A 23,272-nucleotide genomic window follows, 5' to 3' on the forward strand; every position below is an offset into this window, starting at 1 on the left:
TTGATAATAGCTTTTGGATTTTTTTTTTTCCTCAAAGACAGCCGTGTGAACACAGCTCTGCTGGCTCCCAGAGTAGTGCTTTTCCAGGTCTTTTTAAAAACTCTCTCTGAAGCCCAATGAGGCCCAGGTTCACTTTTCTGTTTGTTATTTTCTGGGGCTCATTGTTTTGTCTGTGTGTGTGTGTGTGTGTGTGTATGTGTGTGTGTGTGTGTGCGCGCGCGCGTGTGTGTGTGTGCGTGCGTGCGTGCGTGTGTTTTTTTTTGTTTGTTTGTTTTTGTTTCGTTTTGTTGTTGTTGTTTTTTTTTCTTTTTCTTGTTGTCAGCTTTAGTTTCTGAATGGGCTTTGTTGATTGGTTCAGGTAACTCTTTGGAGTGAAAGTATTCCAACTGTAGGCACTAGAAAGAACCAAGGCAGAGAGAAGGCGGACTCAGCGTCTCAGCTGGCCCATCTGGTAGTTCTCTCTCTGGCGGTGATGCCGCTGAGGCTGGGTCTGCGCATTCGCATGCTGAGGCCTCATTCTCCTCAACGTGCCTATAAGACAGAACAACCACAAACAAACTGAGGAGGCTTTTCTGGGCGTGTTCTCATGGGCAGTCAAAAACGGTGGATACAGGATAATGTGTCACAGACAGCAGCGTTCCTCAGTTAAGATTGAGTACCTGAGGACGTATTACAACATATTTACAAAAACATTCCTGAATACGTATTCGAACTTGGGATTGCATATGGGAGAAAACACTAAGAGTGCTGATTTGAGTCAAAATAATGACTGAATGAAGTTCAGTTCTATGTCTCTATTTCAGCCTTTTCAAACGCAGAGGAGTGAACCTGAGGGATTCAGGGTGGTGAAAAATCCTAGCAATCCGAGTTGTTTTTCTCCCCTCAGCTCGGAGGAGCTGAGCACACTGGGTTTTTGACCTTTTACAGATTTCACTGTTGCTCAAACTTGAAGCTTAGGTGCTGATTACTTGGCTGCGATAAAGGGAAAAAAAAGGCAATTTGCGGTTTGTGGCCTGGTTTTGGCTGAAGTGTAGTGTTGTTTTGGCTTTTCAAACATGACTGAGGATAATGTTTTTCCTGTCAAAAGCTGTTGCAATCTTTTGGACCAGCAGACTTAAGGACTGTTTAGGCCTTTTACAAGGAGGGAGTTCAAATAAAAGATAAAAAGTCTTTTATGGAGTGCATTTAAGCTGAATTTGTAGCTGTGGTGAGAAGCTGTTTTACAGATTTAAGTGTTGTGTGGGCTTCGTGGAGTACAGGCTACAACATTCAGTAGTGTTATGATATTTTAGGGTTGATCATTCCAAAACAGGCTTGCCTGTCGGTCCATTTTAATTGCAACTGATGTGGCAGGGTTTTAAGAAGGAGAGTATGTGGATAACATTAGGGTAGTTGATACTGTGTTGATACTGTGTTATTACTGTGGGTAGTAGTTTAAAGTATGTAGATTTGGTAGGGAGAGTCAGAGGTGTGTAACTGATGTAAAGAAAGCTTGTTGTTTGTGATTTTGGCCAGGGTAGTGTAGGGTATGTCACGTCCTTGTGTAGCAGTCTGATCTAAGGCATGTCACATAGTGATGTCTGAGTTATGACACCTCTATAGAGGCAGTCTGACTCATGTCATTTCTATAGAGGCAGTCTGACTCATGTCATTTCTGCAGAAGCAGTCTGACTCATGTCATTTCTATAGAGGCAGTCTGACTCATGTCATTTCTGCAGAAGCAGTCTGACTCATGTCATTTCTGCAGAAGCAGTCTGACTCATGTCATTTCTGTAGAGGCAGTCTGACTCATGTCATTTCTGTAGAGGCAGTCTGACTCATGTCATTTCTGTAGAGGCAGTCCGACTCATGTCATTTCTGCAGAAGCAGTCTGACTCATGTCATTTCTGTAGAGGCAGCCTGACTCATGTCATTTCTGTAGAGGCAGTCTGAGTTATGTCATTTCTGCAGAGGCAGCCTGACTCATGTCATTTCTGTAGAGGCAGTCTGACTCATGTCATTTCTGTAGAGGCAGTCCGACTCATGTCATTTCTGCAGAAGCAGTCTGACTCATGTCATTTCTGTAGAGGCAGCCTGACTCATGTCATTTCTGTAGAGGCAGTCTGAGTTATGTCATTTTTGCAGAGGCAGTCTGAGGTTTATGTTGGAGTAGTTCGTCTGGGCGAAATCACATGGTTACTCACCAGGCAGTGGTTTAGGTGGTGGTAGTTTGGGGTTGCTGCTTGGAGTATGAACGCTACAGATTTTTATAAATCCAGCCATCAGCATTATGAGAGCAATACCCATCAACAGCACTGCCCACCAGTGAGCCTGTAACACACATACACACACACACACACACACACACCCCAAAAAACAAACAGTGAGGATACAAAGCTTAACTGCAATACGACTGAAGACTTTGGTGTTACTTTACTACAGATAATACCTTGAAAATTACTTTATTCCTTAAGTCTTATTGAATAATAATCAGGACAGCCAGCATACTGCACATAGTACAACAGCACTAGAACCCAATGGAATGGGGATAAGACACTTGCCACTATCCACTCAGCAATATTCTCGTAAAGCTCCGGGTTAAAGATGGCTTTCTTTAGTCTGGCCAGGGGACCATCAGCATCCACCAGTCGACACCTCATGAACACATCACAGTATCCTTTAAAGTCATTACAGGGAGAGCCAGGCTGCAGTGTGATGACTTTCTCGTTGAAAAACTGAGCCCACTTTTTTGAGCTTGTACTGCTACATGTATCAGGATTTCCTGAAGAGCGAGAGAGAGAGAGAGGGAGAGAGTATAGAATTTTAAAAATTAAAACAGGATCTTTATTACATCGGAACACTCACCTGTACAGAAACAATATGTAAGTATCAATGGTAGCAGGCAATAGCAGCATCACTAATCACAAAAACAAGTACAAGAGAGGGGAGAGAGAGATCACAAACCAATGAAACACCACCTACAGGCAACACAGTCCATTAGAAAATAGTACTTAATTATTTAAAAGCAAACAGAGAGCATTATTACAGCGTTGCTAACGGCAACATTTTCCGAGAGCTTTTCCGTGACTTTGCAGAAAGGAGTCGCCCACAATGATGTGGGGTTAATAAAACCATAAGGAAACTGGTAACGCTTTGGGGCCCAGGCCTGTACTGCGTCAGGTTCTTTCTGTTGATACAAACAGAGAGTCTGGCCCTGCTGCAGGCACATGCCACTCGATTTAGCATGTGTCACCCTGTCTAAAACGCCGAATACAAATATGGACGGTGAACAGCTCTCCGCGAAACCCAAAAAGCGAAGCTGTTGAAATAAAACCCAATGAAGAGACTGAGCTGTAGCGTGGAGAAGAGTTCGAGGGGGCGCTCGGGTTGAGGGAGACCGTGCAGTGTGTTGAACCGAACCGAACCGAACCGGGTTCGAACGGAGCTGAATCGACTTTACCTTTTTCCATGCAGCAAACGTGACACAGCTGCGTCTCGTCTGCATTCTCCTCAACAGCGCAGGTGCACTCCTCCAGACCATACTTCTGACAGATAGAGCCAGAGCAGACCTGCCCGAGTGGAGAGGGTAGGGAACGGGTGAGAGAGGGAGGGGGAGAGAGAGAGAGAGAGAGAGAGAGACGAAAGGAAGAGAGCGCGTGAAAGGGAGAGACAAAGAACGTAGAGGAAAGAGAGAGGTTAGAGATTTACAAAGAAAAAGAGTCATATTTAACATTTGTCAAACTCTCCGAACAGAAAGTCCAGTTCGTATGGCTTTGTTTACACAGACAGGCAGTGGAGGGCTGTAGCGCGTACCCCGTTAATGCAGACTTGTGTCTCTCCGTTGCAGGAAGTGAAGTTGTTTTTGGGCTCAGAGGTGGGACACTGGGCAGTAAGACCATTACATTTGCCCTTATGTGCACACTCTGACTCATCTCTACAGATCTCAGTATTCATTTTAAACGCACACGTAGGTGTACAGCAAGGGCCCTGGCTGGGACTGTGGAGAGGGGAGGAGAGGAGAGGAGAGGAGAGGAGAGGAGAGGAGAGGAGAGGAGAGGAGAGGAGAGGAGAGGAGAGGAGAGGAGAGGAGAGGAGAGGAGAGGAGAGGAGAGGAGAGGAGAAGAAAGGGAGAAAAAAGCAGGGAGAGAAAACTGTTTGAAACATCATCAGTAATAATAATCGTATTCGAAAAGGTTTAACAGCTATGTTAAAGCCGTCTAAAGGTCCACACAGAGCTACTGACCTGCAGCTTGCACCTGGCTTCAGTTTGCACTTGGTGCCCTCTGGCTGACTAGCATCATAGCAACACTTGTCTCTGCACAGGTCACTATAACCACAATCACACTCCTCACCAGCCTCCACAAGTCCATTCCCACAGATTGGCTGACCAGACTCTACGAGAGAGCGAGAGAGAGAGAGAGAGAGCGAGAGAAGCTTCTGTTGAGGTTGAAGTAGTTTGCCTGAGCATCATAACACAAATGAAAGCAGACATGCGCATGCACATACATGCACACACACACCACACACACACACACACACATACACACACAGTTATGCAACATGTGAAATCTCACCGACGAAGCACGAGGCTCTCTTTTTCTCCAGAACCTGGGTGATGTTGCGAATACTGCAAATGGAGAATTTGTTGTTGTTGAGCTTGTCTCCTGATGTGGCTCTGGCATACATGATGTAATTTCCTCTCTCCTTCTTATCTGACGCCTTGGATTCACCCGGAGTGCACTCCATCCCAGAGTCATGCTGAAGGTAGGGAATGGATGGAGGGAGGACGAGAGAGAAAGTGAGACCCAGGGGTTAGATTACAAAGACTGGGCGTAGTTCAGACTAAGCTTCAGCCAACAGAGCAGGGCAGAGATCCAGTCCCCTTTCGTAGATTTCACACTTTTTATCTGCTGTTTTCTGATCTGCTTAAAAGGTTCTAGATCATTCCATGAAATCTCATGGAACATGAAGTGGCTGGTAGTGATATAAGATCACAACGAGATGTTGGAAGAACACAGAAATAGAATTACTCCTGTTTGTACTTTTTAAAACTACACTAGGATCAGAATAATACACAGCAAATGCACACATGAACAATAAGGCAGAATCTGACAATCTCTCAAAGTCACAAAATGACAAAAAAAATACTGTATACTCTAGCAGCTCTATATGAGTGTGTACAGTAATGGCATCATCATGTGTGTTTCAGTAACGTGAAGGCGAAGGAGCCTGTCACTGTCGCAGTTACTGACCGGGGAGCCGAAGTTGTGCCCGACCTCGTGGGCGAAGGTGATGTGGGAAACTTTGGGGGGGACGTGGGAAGCGTAGTTCTGCACGGTGATGATGCCAGTGTTGAGGGACTTCCTCTTCCCGTCTGAGTACAGCTTGCTCTTCTCACAGATCCCGCCCGAGCTTCCTGTGAGGACAAACAAGGCTGTTACCAGCGGCAAATAACCATGGCAACCCACGGGGTCCATCGATTCATTCTAAAGTGAGTGCAATGTCGTGAGGTGTCCTTGCGAGTTTTAGAATGTGACTGAAATATGGAACTGTTGTTAAGGGTTGTTTAGTGGACAGAATAAGCAGGACATTTGACCGTGGCAGTTGCCCTGTCATTGACACAGATGACGGCACAGTGGGCAGGAAATAGTGAGAATGACCACTTGTAGAGAAGCCAGCTGGACTGCAGCAGGAGGGCAAACACTGACACATATCAGACAGTGTCACAAAAAAAAAAAACAACCCTTTTTTTTTTGAAGGTTGTAGATGTACAGCACCCACATGAGCACCATATAGCACTGTAATAAATACATTCCATCAAGCTCCATAAACATACTTATCCACAACTGCAGGTAAGCACAAATAAACATACAGTATATCATATCACTTCTCTTCATGATCATATACAGCCCACCCAAAGTAATCCATCATTCATTTAAAAACATTAATACAAGCATGACACAAACACACACACACACACAAACGCGCAGCACTGAATCAAGCAGGTCTGTCCAGTTGACAGAAGAAGACTGAAGGTTCAGTGAGTCTCACACAGGTTTAGGCCAGGGACTGAAGGTTCAGTGAGTCTCACGCAGGTTTAGGCCAGGGACTGAGAGTTCAGTGAGGGTTCATTTGGTTCAGAGCAGAGGGTTCATAGCAGTTCACTGAGGCTTATCAAGGTCAGTGGAGATATATAATAGGTTCATTAAGGGTTCAGATGGGCTGTTTATAGTTAGTGTGTCATGCAGAGTGAGATCAGAGGAAGCAGGTGTGTGTGTGTGTGCTGATGGTGAGTCAGTAAAGAGGCAGATCCTGTGTCTTCCTGGGTGACTACACTTCACTCAGTGCGTGTGTGTGTGTGTGTGTGTGTCAGATTTGTAGGAAACCTCTTAAATCACTATGATGACAGTCTGTAGGCCAGTGCAAACTTAGCCTACTGCACATGAGAGCAGATCCATGCAATCCAGCATTCAGAGACTGTCTACGATTCCAACTTTGCTCAGCAAACACTGACATAGATATATTCGAAACACAGAGGAGCTGCCGCGTGAAGGAAAGGTCTCAGAGCTTCCATTCCTGAGTGTGAATGCTCTTTACTGATGTGTTCCTGAGCACAGCTCTTAACCCCACAGGTTGCTTTGGAGGGGTGTGTGTGTGTGTGTGTGTGTAACTTCTGTGACCGTGTAGGAAAACTGACTCGCTACGTTTAAACCTCTTAACCCTGCCTATGTATATTATTCAAAACAGCAGCCTGTTCTCTGCACCTCCTCCTCACTGCTTACCTAGTCTCTCTGTCCCCTACTTTACAGTCCGTCACTGTCGCCCGGACATCCACTCCGCCCAAGACAGCTGGTGTCATTCCCATTCGAAAGAAACCTGGTTTGGATGTCTCAGGTCTCAATAACCACCTCCCTGGATCTAATAATGCCCTTTAAAGAAGGCCGTGGAATGTACTGTTGCATCCCATTTCCAAGCCATCGTGCTGTGCATTTGGTTGCGTGCGGGGGAATAACTGTCCACAAAGTCTTTTTCTGAGTCCATGATTATTGATCGGGTGAGATGAAAAGCCCATTAGGGAGTGGGTTTGACAGAGCTGTTTGTGTTTGTTGGTTCAGAAGAGGCTCCCCCCAAGTGAGTGCTCTCCTGACTCACGCTGAAGCAGCCAGCACAGAGCACTGCTAATTTGGCTGTATTGATTGTCTCTGTGTGAGAGTGTGTATGTGTGTGTGTGTGTGTGTGTCCCTTGACCCAAGGCAGTGTGTCACAGCTTAATTAGCCTGTATTAAGACCATGTCAGCGACAGGGGTCGTTGGAAACAACGAGAAAGCGTCCCACGTGAAACACTGGCTGAGCGTATACGAAAACCATGTTTAGAATCTTTTTATCTTTATACATTTTGACTCGGCTGCTTACGGCAATGTATAGACAAAATTTTAGTGATCAGTATCACTGTAAAAATCTGTAGCTCAACTTTGAAAATTACAGCAATGTTCTGCTCTGTAACTGATCTCAGAAATCAGTTCAAACATGTCTCATAAACAGCCAGTACAAATGTTTGCCTCACCTTTGTGCTTTAGGTTTCTTGAGGCACCAAAAACACATCAATAACTTATAAGTACACAGGTTCGCACACTCTTGCACAAACACACACACACACACACACACACTCTCTCACCCAAAAACACACACGCACACTTAGTCACACATACCAAGCTTTAAAAAAAGGTCTGTGTTTTTTACTTAGAAGTGTGAGAGTAATAATAAACTCAGCTTGTATTTCTAAAAAACCCTGAGTTCTTCCGAGTATGTGCCACTGCTCTTCCAGGCATCCAGCTTCTAGCTGTGTGTGTGTGTGTGTGTGTGTGTGTGTGTGTGTGTGTGTGTGTGTGTGTATGTGTGTGTGTGTGAGTGTGAGATCAGCAGGTTCAATCAGGCTGAGAGGACAGGGAGGAGAAAGAGAACGACAGAACTTCACTCTCCTTCTCCTTTCCCTCAGACAGAATTAATGACGAGCAGAGTGCAGCAAAGGGCTGCAGGTTAATCTCTGACTCTCTCTCTATACTCACATAGTAATGCAGCTCCAATAAAGTCTACAGCCATGAAATAATCAATTTACAAAAAAACAAGTCTAACTGCACTGAGTTTGAGAGAGTGCAGTATATGTGTGTGTGTGTGTGTGTGTGTGTGTGTGACTTCAGTGCTTCATATGCATTAACCCTCATGGGGTTGGGGGTTTGTGCTGTCATCTGTCCTTATTTTTTCACTATAATGCATGTGTGTGTAGAGATAGACAGTCATGTTCTACAACACACACCGATATAAAGAACCACTGAATAGCCATACACACATAGACACACAAACACAGAAACACACACACGCATGCACGCACACATTTGAATAAAAAATGTGCGTGTGTGTCTGTATATATTTGTGAATATGTTGTGGGAAAGCATGTAAGAGAATGATATGTGTCTGTGTGTGTGTGTGTACCTGAAGGAGCTCCAACCCAAGCCAGTCCCAGAACGCCATCATCAAAGTCTCGGTCAGTGAAGACATAGGCCAGGCAGTAATCATCATGATTCTGCTCAGAGTTCAGCTCCAGAAACTTCTCCACTCCTATGTTAGGGAAGCGGAACGGATTGGTCCGATCTTTCTCGTCCTCGGTTGTGTTGATCTGTGGAAGGGAGAAGGAGCAGCATTAGGATGACAAACACATAAATAAAGTCAAACAGACCAAACCCACCGTAACCTTTCAGCTCGAAAGAACACTCTCTTTCACTGCAACACACACACACACACTCACACACACAAACAAATACACACAAACACACACACACCTTAATCCTCTTGACCATGAAACTGATGTTTCGGATTCCCTGAAAGTCAGTGGACTGGTAGATGGTGTCGATAGCTTTGACATGGCTGGAGATCTACAAAGACATACAGAAAGACACAGTGAAAAAACAAACAAACAAACAAACAAACAAACTACTTTTATGTATTTATCTTCGGTTAAGAATGTTTAAATTTACATTTACAATACGCTTTGTAAAAAAAATAAATAAATAAGACTTTGAAGTTGTCCACTCACTGTGATAGCAACATTAGATTGAAATAAACAGCATCCTTAACTGACATCATGGTTTGACTCGTTTAAATCTTGGTCTTGATACACCCCTGCAATTTCCAAGTATAAGGCTGCTATTGTTAGCATCTTGAAGTTAAGCCAGGAGAATGAGGCAAAGAGTTGTTTTAAAGGTAGGAACACAACGGTGGCATACTAATTAGCTGCTGAAGCTGTTCTTTAATGTACTGCTGTTCACATACACAGGAAATCTGGTACCTGGCCACAGCACTGCAGAAAGTCCTGACATAACGAAAACGTTTCCCACTGAGATATCTCCACGACAAACAATCCTACTCTACAGTCCCCTCAAATGCAGGAGACAAACACTAGAGTCTAGGCCCTCTCTTCTGTGCTTATTCCATTAAACAGTCGAAAAAAAAAAAAGTCTATTAAAAAAAAAAAAACTGATTAGAAAAGAAATGTAAGTGTATGCCAAGGTTGAGCTGGGGGCGGGAGTGTTTAGCGACGATATCAGCAAAAACCTCCTTTTTTTCTCTCTCTCTCTCTCTCTCTCTCTCTCTCTCTCTCTCCCTGCGGTCCTGCTGAATGCAGTGTTTCCACAACGGCCGCCGAAGGAACTCGGCGCTATGCGTCGACCGATACATCCAGTCTAATTTAACAGCAATCAGTCTTGCAATCAGAGGCCGGCCTTGGCACTTTTCCCCCTGTGAGGTGTCCTGTCAGTACCTGGGCAATGACAGCTTCCCTGCTGCCGTAGAAGTTGTAGAACAGGTGGTCCGTCTGGATGAAGAGCTGACAGGTGTTTTTCTCCACCTGAGCCGCGCGTCGCTTCCTCAGAACGACAGGTCCATACATCCTTTCCTCCTCTTCCTCAACCAATCTCTTCTCCTCCTAAAGAGGGGAAATATAAGAAAGCATTCGTTTAAGAAGGAGGAATAATGAGGATGGTTCCAACTGTCTATGCTCTGTTGCGCTGGGTTTCATAAATACCAGATGGCTAGGAGCTTTCTTGGCTAACCTGACGTCACTTTGCCCCTTACCAGGTCCACAGCGCTACAGAGGAAGAGGTGAAAAGGGGACAGTTTCAGAGGTCTAAAATGGAATGGTGGAATAAAAAAACAAAAAACAAAAAAGTGCAAGGTCTGAAACAAGAACTCTGAGACAGAACTTTGACTTCCACTTTCATTTTTTTTTTTTTTTTTGGAACTCTGGAACATTCCAGAACACGCCTGGCTGGAACCTTCTGATCAAAATTTCACAGAAACAGTAAGGGCTGAACTCTGAGCTATGTGCTGGGGTGATTAAATGCTCAGTAATGCTGGATAGCCCCTGGCTACAAATACTGGAAACAACAAAGTCTGACACGCCTAACTGCAAAGGATCTCACAGTCCAACACAATCATCCCTGTATTTTCTCCTCTTGCCTTCTCATTTTACCACATGCTCGACACTCACTGAACTGGACACTGAGAACGTTTTTAAGGAGGGTGGGGCAGATTGACAGTACAGAGGAATGATCTTGAACAGGAGAACTCTCAGTTGAATAGTTATGTTCTGTATAAGCAAAGGTGCTAAATCTCAGAATTTGACAGCAGTCAAAAGATTAGTTCTTGCTAGGGAAAGACTGGCAAAGGGGTCCAACTTATGTGTGTGTGTGTGTGTGTGTAAAAAAATATATATATATGTGTGTGTTTTTTTTTTCTTTCAATTTTTCCATGGCTGTCTTTTTTTTCTTTGTCACAAGAAAAGTCTAAAACTTCATTGGTTAATATTGTGAAGATGTAATTCATAATATGGCAAGAGAGAATGACTGTGAGAAACTGGCAAAACTCTCCTCCTAGACCACGAACCCTAATGTCTAACAGATGGCTTTTATCTAACTCTTGTCCAAAAATGTCTGGAAATCCATCCCATCTTACCGAATTGGAATTGTAACCTGAGTACTACAATGCCACAAGAAACAAGATAAAGACAGCTCTTCAATCAACCCATCCTTCTGGAAATGTCCACCTCTACTTAGTTCATTAACTATGTCCGGGCCCATTAAAGCTTAGATAAGAACTGCAGCGTTGTAAAAGTCTCGTTTTCACAGTGCTGTACAATACTGTATTTCATGCCACTGTTACATTTCTCAGCTGATTCTAAAAGTCCATCACAGTACATGACATGAATTAAATAGTCAGCTCATAACTGAAATAGGAAGCATGAACTGGGTGTGTGTGTGAATTGATAATGCGTAATTGTGTAGAGGAGTGTATCTGTGTCTGATCTGTGAGAGACAGGAAACAGAAGCAGTAACTCAAAAACAAATGAAGTTTCTGCTGAAGTTTTCTGCTGAAGTTTCCTGTAAAAGGAGGTAGTGCAACACCCAAAACCAAGTATCATGTTAGAGCATGTGTGTAAGGCTCTTCCTGCATATATGCTGACCATTATAAACAGAGAGCTTGTGTCATTGCATTATGAAATGAAGTACGTATGTATGTATGTGTATCTATGTATGTACGTCTATATGTACGTACGTATGTATATATGCGTCTATGTATGTATGTATATGTGTGTCTATGTATGCACGCATGTGTGTCAACGTATGTACGCATGTATGTGTCTGTGTATGTATGTATATATGTGCGCTTGTGTGTACATCTTTAATTTAATTTAAAAATGCATGAAAATTTCCGCATACTTAAAAACTACAAATTTTCCAGGTTAATACACAGCACGTCCTCAAAGAAAAGGGCCGTAATATGCCGTTTGTACACGCGTACAAACTGCCCAGTGATCATAACGTTGGTAGTTTCCTAAAACACGAGAATGCAGCCTCCCGATGAAGTGCTGCGGATAGGTAGCCCTCCTAAAGTCCCAGCGGCTCACTGGGTTAGTGTGCCATGGCAGGGGCTGGAGAGCTGCTGGTTCTAATCCAAAGTGGAGAACCAGAGGAAAATGACAAATTACTGGAAGGCTTCACCTGTCACTGTCTGCTCTGGTAACCTTGACAGAGGCATTAAAATGTCAAGGTACTCAAAGGCCGCGGGAACGCACTACCCGTAGTCTCTTCCCTTAGCCTTTGTCCTAATCACGCTGCAAAAACAGCAACTGGATGCAACAGCCCTAAACACGGTTAAAACAAGGCAATGAATAAATCTTTTCAACACTTCAAATAAATAATTTCATTGACAGATTCCACACTGATGACCAGCATTAATAACTGAATCGACTCTGTGTTGCCGTCAGCGGTGTGAATATTATGGGATTCCGTTTCCAGGATGGTGACTCGTGCGGTAAACCGGCCGGAGCAGAGTGAAACAGTGGGTGTGTGTCTGAGGCTAGTCCTCACCTTAACCGGCTCCTCCACGGCCGTGGCCTGATACCTCCTCATCCTCTCAAACACAGAGCGGTCTGCACAGCCGCCCTCTGCACCGTATTTATGAGGGTAATCTGTGAGAAAACAAAACACACACACACGATCAGCGACATGCTCACACACACACACATGCTCTCACACGCACACACGCACAGTGCTGACTGTGGCCTTTCAGAGGCAGTTTCTGGGGTGTGAGAGAGGACATTTTATTGTGTATGTATGACTGTTCATATGACTGTAGGACAGTAAAGCAGTAATACCCCGCAAATGTATGAAATTATTATTAATAATGGAACCTTACATGTTGCTGAGAGATGCATTAATGTTTATCCTCTAATGCAATTTTTTCCTGTCATAATATTGCCATAATATTGCCATTTTTCTCTTCTTTTTCATTTCTTTTCTTTTTTTTTTTTTTTAACTTAGACAATGTTTATATGAAGAGATAGGCAAGATTATGAGAAAAGCTTGTTTCTTGAATGGAAGATGGTGTGAATGCACTGATATGCCTCAGATACTTAAATGCAATGTAATTAATGAAATTAATGAAAATTTGAGCTGAAACTCAATATGTGATATAGCCTTAAAAGATTTTGCTTAGAAAAAAAAAAGTTATACTGATAAACTGAATATATAAAAGGCAAATAAACTGAGCGTATCATAAAACCCTTGGATGTGGCCCATCCTGAGGTCCAGGTTGGTCAGTGTGCCCTGGGCTGGTTGTGGAGCATGCCTGAGGACAGTGCGGTGTCAGCAGGCTCTAACAGCTCTGTTACTGCCTCAGAGAGCCATAGCACTAGAGATCACTAATGAGAGGTCTGGGATTCAAATACTGTGCTTTCTCATTTCTCATTCTCATCTCTCCCGCTGCTTCACTACCAATTCACATTTCTTTTCGACATTTCTCTCCTTTTCTCTTCACTAGCTTTGTTCTTCCCTCTCACCCACCCTCCTTGCCTCTTTCTCATTCTCTCTCTTTCTTTTGTTCCTGGAAGTTCTAAGATGGCCACACCAGTACTGTTGGAGACACATTCATCCATACTGAATTCATGCTTTTACACACAGCTCAATACACCTGCAGTTACAGAATAGACAATGAGGTAACTTTCTTTAGCTGAGAGTACATGAAAATGCTTCTAGAATTCACAAATGTACTAAGATACATACTGGAATAATTTAGATTGCCACACACACACACGCACACACACACGCACACACACACACACGCACACACACACACACGCACACACACGCACCCACACACACGCACACGCACGCACACACACACGCACGCACACACACACGCACACACACACGCACACACACACACACGCACACACAAGCCTATACCCTTAATTAGCAGGCACAGATTTTAGCAGAGGGGACTTGAAGAGCATCTGGCAAATCCCCATACAGCCCAAAGCAGTGAGCTGAGACCACAGGAGCAGGGCACAGTCAACTTAATGAGATGTCCATTCTCTACTGCCACTAAACATACAGCATCTCCACACACACACACACGCATGCACGCACGCACGCACACACACACAAAATATCTACCTACACAATTACACTACATTACAGCACATGTTAAATGTAGATTCATTGTGATGTACAAAATAAATGTGCGATAATCTGCAAATTCAGTGTTTAAGCAGAGCGGCAGCACTGTTGAGACTCGGTCAGCAAAATAGCCTCTCTCTCTCTCTCTCTCTCTCTCTCTCTCACTCTCTCACTCTCTCACTCTCTCACTCTCTCTCATTTGTCCTGGTTCTGGCAGTCAGGGCAGTTGGATGTGGATCACTGCCTCTTGTATTAGCCTGTCTGTAAGAGGGTCTGTTTGAATGTGAGGCCTGCCACGTTCAGTAAGACTCAGCCAGGGCCAGAGAGAGAGCACAATGTCCATCACCACCCACCCCATTCATTACCTCTACCTTTCACCATACACAGACTACAGACAGGTTAACCTACTCTATCCATTACACACAGTACAGACACCATCACCTACTCTATCCATCACACACACACTACAGACACCATCACCTACTCTATTCATCATACACACAGTACAGACACCATCACCTACTCTATTCATCATACACACAGTACAGACACCATCACCTACTCTATTCATCACACACACTATAGACACCATCACCTACTCTATCCATTACACACAGTACAGACACCATCACCTACTCTATCCATCACACACACACTACAGACACCATCACCTACTCTATTCATCACACACACACTACAGTCACCATCACCTACTCTATTCATCATACACACAGTACAGTCACCATCACCTACTCTGTTCATCATACACACAGTACAGACACCATCACCTACTCTATCCATCATACACACACTACAGACACCATCACCTACTCTATTCATCATACACACAGTACAGTCACCATCACCTACTCTATCCATCATACACACAGTACAGACACCATCACCTACTCTATCCATCACACACACACTACAGACACCATCACCTACTCTATCCATCACACAACACACTACAGACACCATCACCTACTCTATCCATCATACACACACTACAGACACCATCACCTATTCTATTCATCATACACACAGTACAGTCACCATCACCTACTCTATTCATCACACACACTACAGACACCATCACCTACTCTATCCATCACACACACACTACAGTCACCATCACCTACTCTATCCATCACACACACACTACAGACACCATCACCTACTCTATCCATCACACACACAGTACAGACACCATCACCTACTCTATCCATCATACACACAGTACAGTCACCATCACCTACTCTATTCATCATACACACAGTACAGTCACCATCACCTACTCTATCCATCACACAACACACTACAGACACCATCACCTACTCTATCCATCATACACACACTACAGACACCATCACCTACTCTATTCATCACACAACACACTACAGACACCATCACCTACTCTGTCCATCATACACACACTACAGACACCATCACCTACTCTATTCATCACACAACACACTACAGTCACCATCACCTACTCTATCCATCACACACACACTACAGACACCATCACCTACTCTATTCATCATACACACAGTACAGACACCATCACCTACTCTATCCATCATACACACACTACAGACACCATCACCTACTCTATTCATCATACACACAGTACAGACACCATCACCTACTCTATCCATCACACACACACTACAGACACCATCACCTACTCTATTCATCATACACACAGTACAGACACCATCACCTACTCTATCCATCACACACACACTACAGACACCATCACCTACTCTATCCATCATACACACAGTACAGACACCATCACCTACTCTATCCATCACACACACACTACAGACACCATCACCTACTCTACCCATCACACAACACACTACAGACACCATCACCTACTCTATCCATCATACACACACTACAGACACCATCACCTACTCTATCCATCACACACACACTACAGACACCATCACCTACTCTATCCATCATACACACACTACAGACACCATCACCTACTCTATCCATCATACACACACTACAGACACCATCACCTACTCTATCCATCATACACACACTACAGACACCATCACCTACTCTATCCATTATACACACACTACAGACACCATCACCTACTCTATCCATCACACACACACTACAGACACCATCACCTACTCTATTCATCATACACACAGTACAGACACCATCACCTACTCTATTCATCACACACACTATAGACACCATCACCTACTCTATCCATTACACACAGTACAGACACCATCACCTACTCTATCCATCACACACACACTACAGACACCATCACCTACTCTATTCATCACACACACACTACAGTCACCATCACCTACTCTATTCATCATACACACAGTACAGTCACCATCACCTACTCTATCCATCACACAACACACTACAGACACCATCACCTACTCTATCCATCATACACACAGTACAGACACCATCACCTACTCTATCCATCACACACACACTACAGACACCATCACCTACTCTATTCATCATACACACAGTACAGTCACCATCACCTACTCTATCCATCATACACACAGTACAGACACCATCACCTACTCTATCCATCACACACACACTACAGACACCATCACCTACTCTATCCATCACACAACACACTACAGACACCATCACCTACTCTATCCATCATACACACACTACAGACACCATCACCTATTCTATTCATCATACACACAGTACAGTCACCATCACCTACTCTATTCATCACACAACACACTACAGACACCATCACCTACTCTATCCATCACACACACACTACAGTCACCATCACCTACTCTATCCATCACACACACACTACAGACACCATCACCTACTCTATCCATCACACACACAGTACAGACACCATCACCTACTCTATCCATCATACACACAGTACAGTCACCATCACCTACTCTATTCATCATACACACAGTACAGTCACCATCACCTACTCTATTCATCATACACACAGTACAGACACCATCACCTACTCTATTCATCACACACACTATAGACACCATCACCTACTCTATCCATTACACACAGTACAGACACCATCACCTACTCTATCCATCACACACACACTACAGACACCATCACCTACTCTATTCATCACACACACACTACAGTCACCATCACCTACTCTATTCATCATACACACAGTACAGTCACCATCACCTACTCTGTTCATCATACACACAGTACAGACACCATCACCTACTCTATCCATCATACACACACTACAGACACCATCACCTACTCTATTCATCATACACACAGTACAGTCACCATCACCTACTCTATCCATCATACACACAGTACAGACACCATCACCTACTCTATCCATCACACACACACTACAGACACCATCACCTACTCTATCCATCACACAACACACTACAGACACCATCACCTACTCTATCCATCACACACACACTACAGTCACCATCACCTACTCTATCCATCACACACACACTACAGACACCATCACCTACTCTATCCATCACACACACAGTACAGACACCATCACCTACTCTATCCATCATACACACAGTACAGTCACCATCACCTACTCTATTCATCATACACACAGTACAGTCACCATCACCTACTCTATCCATCACACAACACACTACAGACACCATCACCTACTCTATCCATCATACACACACTACAGACACCATCACCTACTCTATTCATCACACAACACACTACAGACACCATCACCTACTCTGTCCATCATACACACACTACAGACACCATCACCTACTCTATTCATCACACAACACACTACAGTCACCATCACCTACTCTATCCATCACACACACACTACAGACACCATCACCTACTCTATTCATCATACACACAATACAGACACCATCACCTACTCTATCCATCATACACACACTACAGACACCATCACCTACTCTATTCATCATACACACAGTACAGACACCATCACCTACTCTATCCATCACACACACACTACAGACACCATCACCTACTCTATTCATCATACACACAGTACAGACACCATCACCTACTCTATCCATCACACACACACTACAGACACCATCACCTACTCTATCCATCATACACACAGTACAGACACCATCACCTACTCTATCCATCACACACACACTACAGACACCATCACCTACTCTATCCATCACACAACACACTACAGACACCATCACCTACTCTATCCATCATACACACACTACAGACACCATCACCTACTCTATCCATCACACACACACTACAGACACCATCACCTACTCTATCCATCATACACACACTACAGACACCATCACCTACTCTATCCATCATACACACACTACAGACACCATCACCTACTCTATCCATTATACACACACTACAGACACCATCACCTACTCTATCCATCACACACACACTACAGACACCATCACCTACTCTATTCATCATACACACAGTACAGACACCATCACCTACTCTATCCATCATACACACAGTACAGACACCATCACCTACTCTATCCATCATACACACACTACAGACACCATCACCTACTCTATTCATCACACAACACACTACAGACACCATCACCTACTCTATCCATCATACACACAGTACAGACACCATCACCTACTCTATCCATCACACACACACTACAGACACCATCACCTACTCTATCCATCATACACACAGTACAGACACCATCACCTACTCTATTCATCACACACACTACAGACACCATCACCTACTCTATCCATCATACACACAGTACAGTCACCATCACCTACTCTATCCATCACACACACAGTACAGACACCATCACCTACTCTATCCATCATACACACAGTACAGACACCATCACCTACTCTATCCATCACACACACACTACAGACACCATCACCTACTCTATTCATCATACACACAGTACAGACACCATCACCTCCTCTATCCATCATACACACACTACAGACACCATCACCTCCCCAACCCCTGACACAGACATCAGCACACAACAGGATTCACTGTGTGAAGATGACCATACAGTCTGTGTGTAGGCGTCAGTATTCCCCTCATATACCTCTCGTCCAGCTCTTTCTGACGGCTCATTAAGCCCTGTCTCCACCTGACACAGCTCCATCTCCTCTCCCGTCTGAAAAACCCCTTTTCCACACCTCATATAAAGTCTGTCTTCACAACAGGTCTTCAATCATTCTTCCTTACCGTGCCAGAAAAACACAATTTACTCGCTCTGTTTATTTATTGAGAAGCTCTATCAAAGTCAAGACAAAAGGCATAAGCGGAGATCACTCTTTCCCCAAAAAAACAACCCAGATTTACAGCATGAAAGAACCTGAGCTCATTCACATTACACATGTTAATGAGTCAGACTCCTCACAGTCTCCACTCACAAGATTCTCAGAAGGCAGAGGAGAAGAATGAGAAAAATGTGTGTGTGTACATGTGTGTGTGTGTCTGTGAGTGCGAGAGGGTGAGTGTGAGGGAGGCAGATGCGGACAGGGGAAGAGTGAGAAGGAAGAGGGAGAGAGTGATTTGCACTGGTCAACAAGAGAAGACATTGATGCGCTTGTAACCCCTATCAGGAACAATAAATTCTCAGCTGATAAAACATTCTTCATTTCAATCGTCCAAAAGTTCTCTTTGTCACTGTGATGAATGAGATCTCATTCACATGCAAATCAAAAGACAGTGAATGGAACAGAAGAAAAGACAAGGGAGTAGAGGGGTAAAGGCAGTGGTGGGCACCCTGATGAAAACCGAGAGTCTAAGACACACCCTCAGTCTTCTGATTCACGGACAATTGGCCTTTTGCCACTTTTGTTCACTGCACCGAGGTAACTACAAACAAACTCTGTTTTTGCCTTTATTTCGGAAATGAAATATAGACATCTGAAACCTTATTTATGAATTGTAAACAATGACAAGGATTCTTAGCCTGATTGTTATTCTGTTGCTGTTGGATAAATCCTTATTTGTAAAGAGTTGGCTCAAAGAAAGACAAGAATATGAACAAATAACTGGGGTTCACTATAAAAGTCAGGTTTAGTTAATAAAGAAAACAAAAAGATAAAGTAATATACACAGTATATATACATATATATATACACAAACACACACACACGCACACACACATATGTGTGTGTGTGTGTGTGTGTGTGTGTAGATATATATAGTGGCTAATGTGTAACATGGTCTAAGTGCAGTATGTATATATAAAGGTATAAACAGTATATACAGTATATACAAGGGAAGTTGCCTTGATCTGCCATAGGGGGGCGATAAAGAGTAGAAGACTGACTGCAGCTTCAATAACAAAAGCCATGTGCCCGAGTATGAGAGTTGGGGCACAGAGAGGTGACACAGGTGTGAGATGGAGTTTGGCGAGGGAAAATCGTTACACTCTTGTTAATATAAATTCCCAAAAAGAAAACAATCAGCTCAGTGTCCCTATGTCAAACATCATCTGTTAGTGAATGGGCAGGAAACACTGATCACAGAAAAAGAAGAACAGAATGAAAAGAGGAAAACAGACAGTATTATGGAGATTCTTGGCAGAAGAAAAGAGGAGAGAAGAGAAGAGAAGAGTAGAGAAAAGAAGAGAAGAGACCATAAAACACATGACTTAGAGCTCACAAACACACTCACACCCACACACACACACACACACACACACACACACACACACACACAGACACAGACACACACAGACACACACAGACACACAGAATGGGTTTGGTTTCCGCTAGACTTCCTCTACTGCAGTGTTATCCTTCTGAAACAAAACACACAGATACACACCCCAACAAAACACACAGACATAACCTCATAAACACAAAAGCATGCACTTACTCACTCTCTCTCTCTCTCTCTCTCTCACACACACACACAGGCTATCTTTATGTGTGTCTCTGCCTGGCACTGCTGTCTCCTCCTGGCACAGTGTGGGCTACAGACCTCCAGCTGACCTCACCTGACCCTACTAACTTTTCATCAGCACAGCAGGGGCCACTCCTCCAAAACACACTGTCTCTTTCACACACATTCTCAACTCAGATCCTCAGCATTGTCTAATTCAGTGTGTTGGGCTTAGCAATAAATTCTCTGCATGGCATTTTCTTTCTCACTATCTCTCTCTCTGTCGCACATACATATATACACATGCATGGAAATGAGTGAGTTTAAGTAAGTCTGCCTGAACACAAACAGAGTCTTTCTGTTTCTTAAGTTACATTCACCACACACACACACACACACACAAACATAAAAAAGGTGGAGAGGGGGAGAGGGGTAACATACGGGAGGAAGAAAAGGAGAAATGCAGAAGGAGAGGAGGGAGTAGAGATGACTCAGTGTGTGTGTGTGTGTGTGTGTGTGTGTGTGTGTGTAAGTGTGGGTGCGAGGTGAACGTAACTGAAGAAGCAGAGCCACTCTGTCTGTGTGTTCAGGCCGACTTACTCAAACTCACTCAATTTCATGCCCCTGTTCCAAATCCGCTTTCTGACAGATTATAATAGCAGGCATAACCGCCGCATAGGGCTTCAAATAAGAACTCCCCTCTCGTGCCAAAAATAATCACTATGTGCTATTTCAGCGCAAAAAAAACAAAACAAAACAAAAAACGCTTCCTCTCTGTATTATCACTCTATTTTGGGGATTTCTTCATTGCCACCGAAAAACAAAACCAAGAACAGAAACACTCCAAAACAATGCACGGACGTCAAGGTGGAGGAGCACACGCTTTCCAGGACAGCTAACCTCAGTTTATGATGTTCCTCATTCAGACCTTCACAGTAGCATCATTTTTAGCCACCGTTGCTTTGGAAAGATCAGCAAGTCGAGCGTCACTGATGAGTTTCCCAGACCTCTTCCTCCAGTCCCTCAGCCACATCTTTCACTGTCACTAAGAGCTCTCAGTCTGGCAATGACAGTCAAACTAATGGGTCTGGCCCCACTCGGTTTCATGACCCTGCGCATGATGGAACGCTTAAGTACACTGCCCCGCTTTATTAACTCAGGACACAGACATGTGTGTGTGTGGGGGGGGTACACACTCGTCACAACATTTTCACCCCTCATTTACACGATTGTTTCTTTCCTTTAGTTTTTCAATTTCTTGTACACACACACACACACACACACACACAGACACACACACACACACAGAGCCTACGTCTTTGTATGCAGTACATCAAGCCGTGTCTTGTAGGATAGCAGTGGCTTAAGTTGTAACCAGTGCTTTGATTACAGGGCATGAAGGTGCTGAGAATTGAGCGAGACCTCTCATCCAAAAGGCTTCTGAGCTCTAATTTAGTCATCGAGGATGAAGCAGACAAACGAAGAGAGAGAAAGAGAGAGAGAGAGAGAAAGAGAGAGAGAGAGAGAGAGAGAGAGAGAGAGGGGGAGGGAGAGAGACTCACCGATGTCATCTTCATGGTAGATGACAGAGTGGAAAGGGACATTGTGCTCTTTGAGGTAGCGCTCTGAAGGCTCCACGTAGTATGTCCCCTGATGACTCTTAATGAAGCCCTCAAACTTGCCGTCTATGATGGAGCCGTGTGTCAGACTGCCCTTCTCACCTGGGACACATCACAAACACACGTCATCAGCCAAGAGAGTTTAGGTAAGGACATGCATGACAATGTGGAGACACAGGTGTTTACACAAACAACCACACACACACACACACACACAAATTAAACCAGCCACTCTGATCCAACAGCCGGCAGGTAGATAAGAATGGCCCTGAGGGGAAACCTGCCATATGACAAAAACAGACAGTCTGGGGTTTGATCAGAGTGCTCTCTCTCTCTCTCTCTCTCTCTCTCTCTCACACACACACACACACACACACACACATATATACACCACACATACACACACACTTTCAGACCTGCCACAAAATGACTGCTTTAATGAGCACCACGACCCAGGTAATACCAGCCCTAATCAAACATGGCCTGCTGATTGAAAATTGATTGCTTGTGTCTTATACTCAGCTCTGTCTGCACAACACCAAAATGGTACACAGAAAACACAATTTGGCAAAGAGAAATAAAGGAAACAGATGAAAAACTACTTAAACTTTCATCCTGACAGAAAAACCTTCCCGTACTCAAAACGACACGACGCCTTTGCAAGAGCAGGATGCAATATCAAACAGACACATGATCACATAAAAACTCTGATAGCGAAACCGAATTCTTCCCTGGCAGAAAGAAGTAGATTCAGTGCTAAAAAAA

General features: G+C 43.9%; 1 protein-coding gene across 1 annotated transcript in view; it reads right to left on the minus strand.

Moving 5' to 3' along the window:
- Positions 1 to 260: 260 nt before the first annotated feature.
- adam10a (ADAM metallopeptidase domain 10a) overlaps positions 261 to 23,272 on the minus strand; it is a 64,459-nt gene continuing 41,447 nt past the window's right edge. The window contains exons 4-16 of the mRNA XM_030766176.1: positions 22,451 to 22,609; positions 12,402 to 12,502; positions 9,794 to 9,958; positions 8,817 to 8,909; positions 8,470 to 8,653; positions 5,232 to 5,395; positions 4,554 to 4,737; positions 4,223 to 4,373; positions 3,793 to 3,976; positions 3,440 to 3,548; positions 2,541 to 2,761; positions 2,184 to 2,310; positions 261 to 531 (exon numbers count right to left, since the gene is read on the minus strand). Coding sequence (XP_030622036.1) covers positions 428 to 531; positions 2,184 to 2,310; positions 2,541 to 2,761; positions 3,440 to 3,548; positions 3,793 to 3,976; positions 4,223 to 4,373; positions 4,554 to 4,737; positions 5,232 to 5,395; positions 8,470 to 8,653; positions 8,817 to 8,909; positions 9,794 to 9,958; positions 12,402 to 12,502; positions 22,451 to 22,609 — 1,946 coding nt within the window. The 3' untranslated portion in view covers positions 261 to 427. The remainder of the gene's footprint in view (positions 532 to 2,183; positions 2,311 to 2,540; positions 2,762 to 3,439; positions 3,549 to 3,792; positions 3,977 to 4,222; positions 4,374 to 4,553; positions 4,738 to 5,231; positions 5,396 to 8,469; positions 8,654 to 8,816; positions 8,910 to 9,793; positions 9,959 to 12,401; positions 12,503 to 22,450; positions 22,610 to 23,272) is intronic.

The sequence above is a fragment of the Chanos chanos genome, chromosome 2 (genome assembly GCF_902362185.1).
Source record: "Chanos chanos chromosome 2, fChaCha1.1, whole genome shotgun sequence".
Lineage (NCBI taxonomy): Eukaryota > Metazoa > Chordata > Actinopteri > Gonorynchiformes > Chanidae > Chanos > Chanos chanos.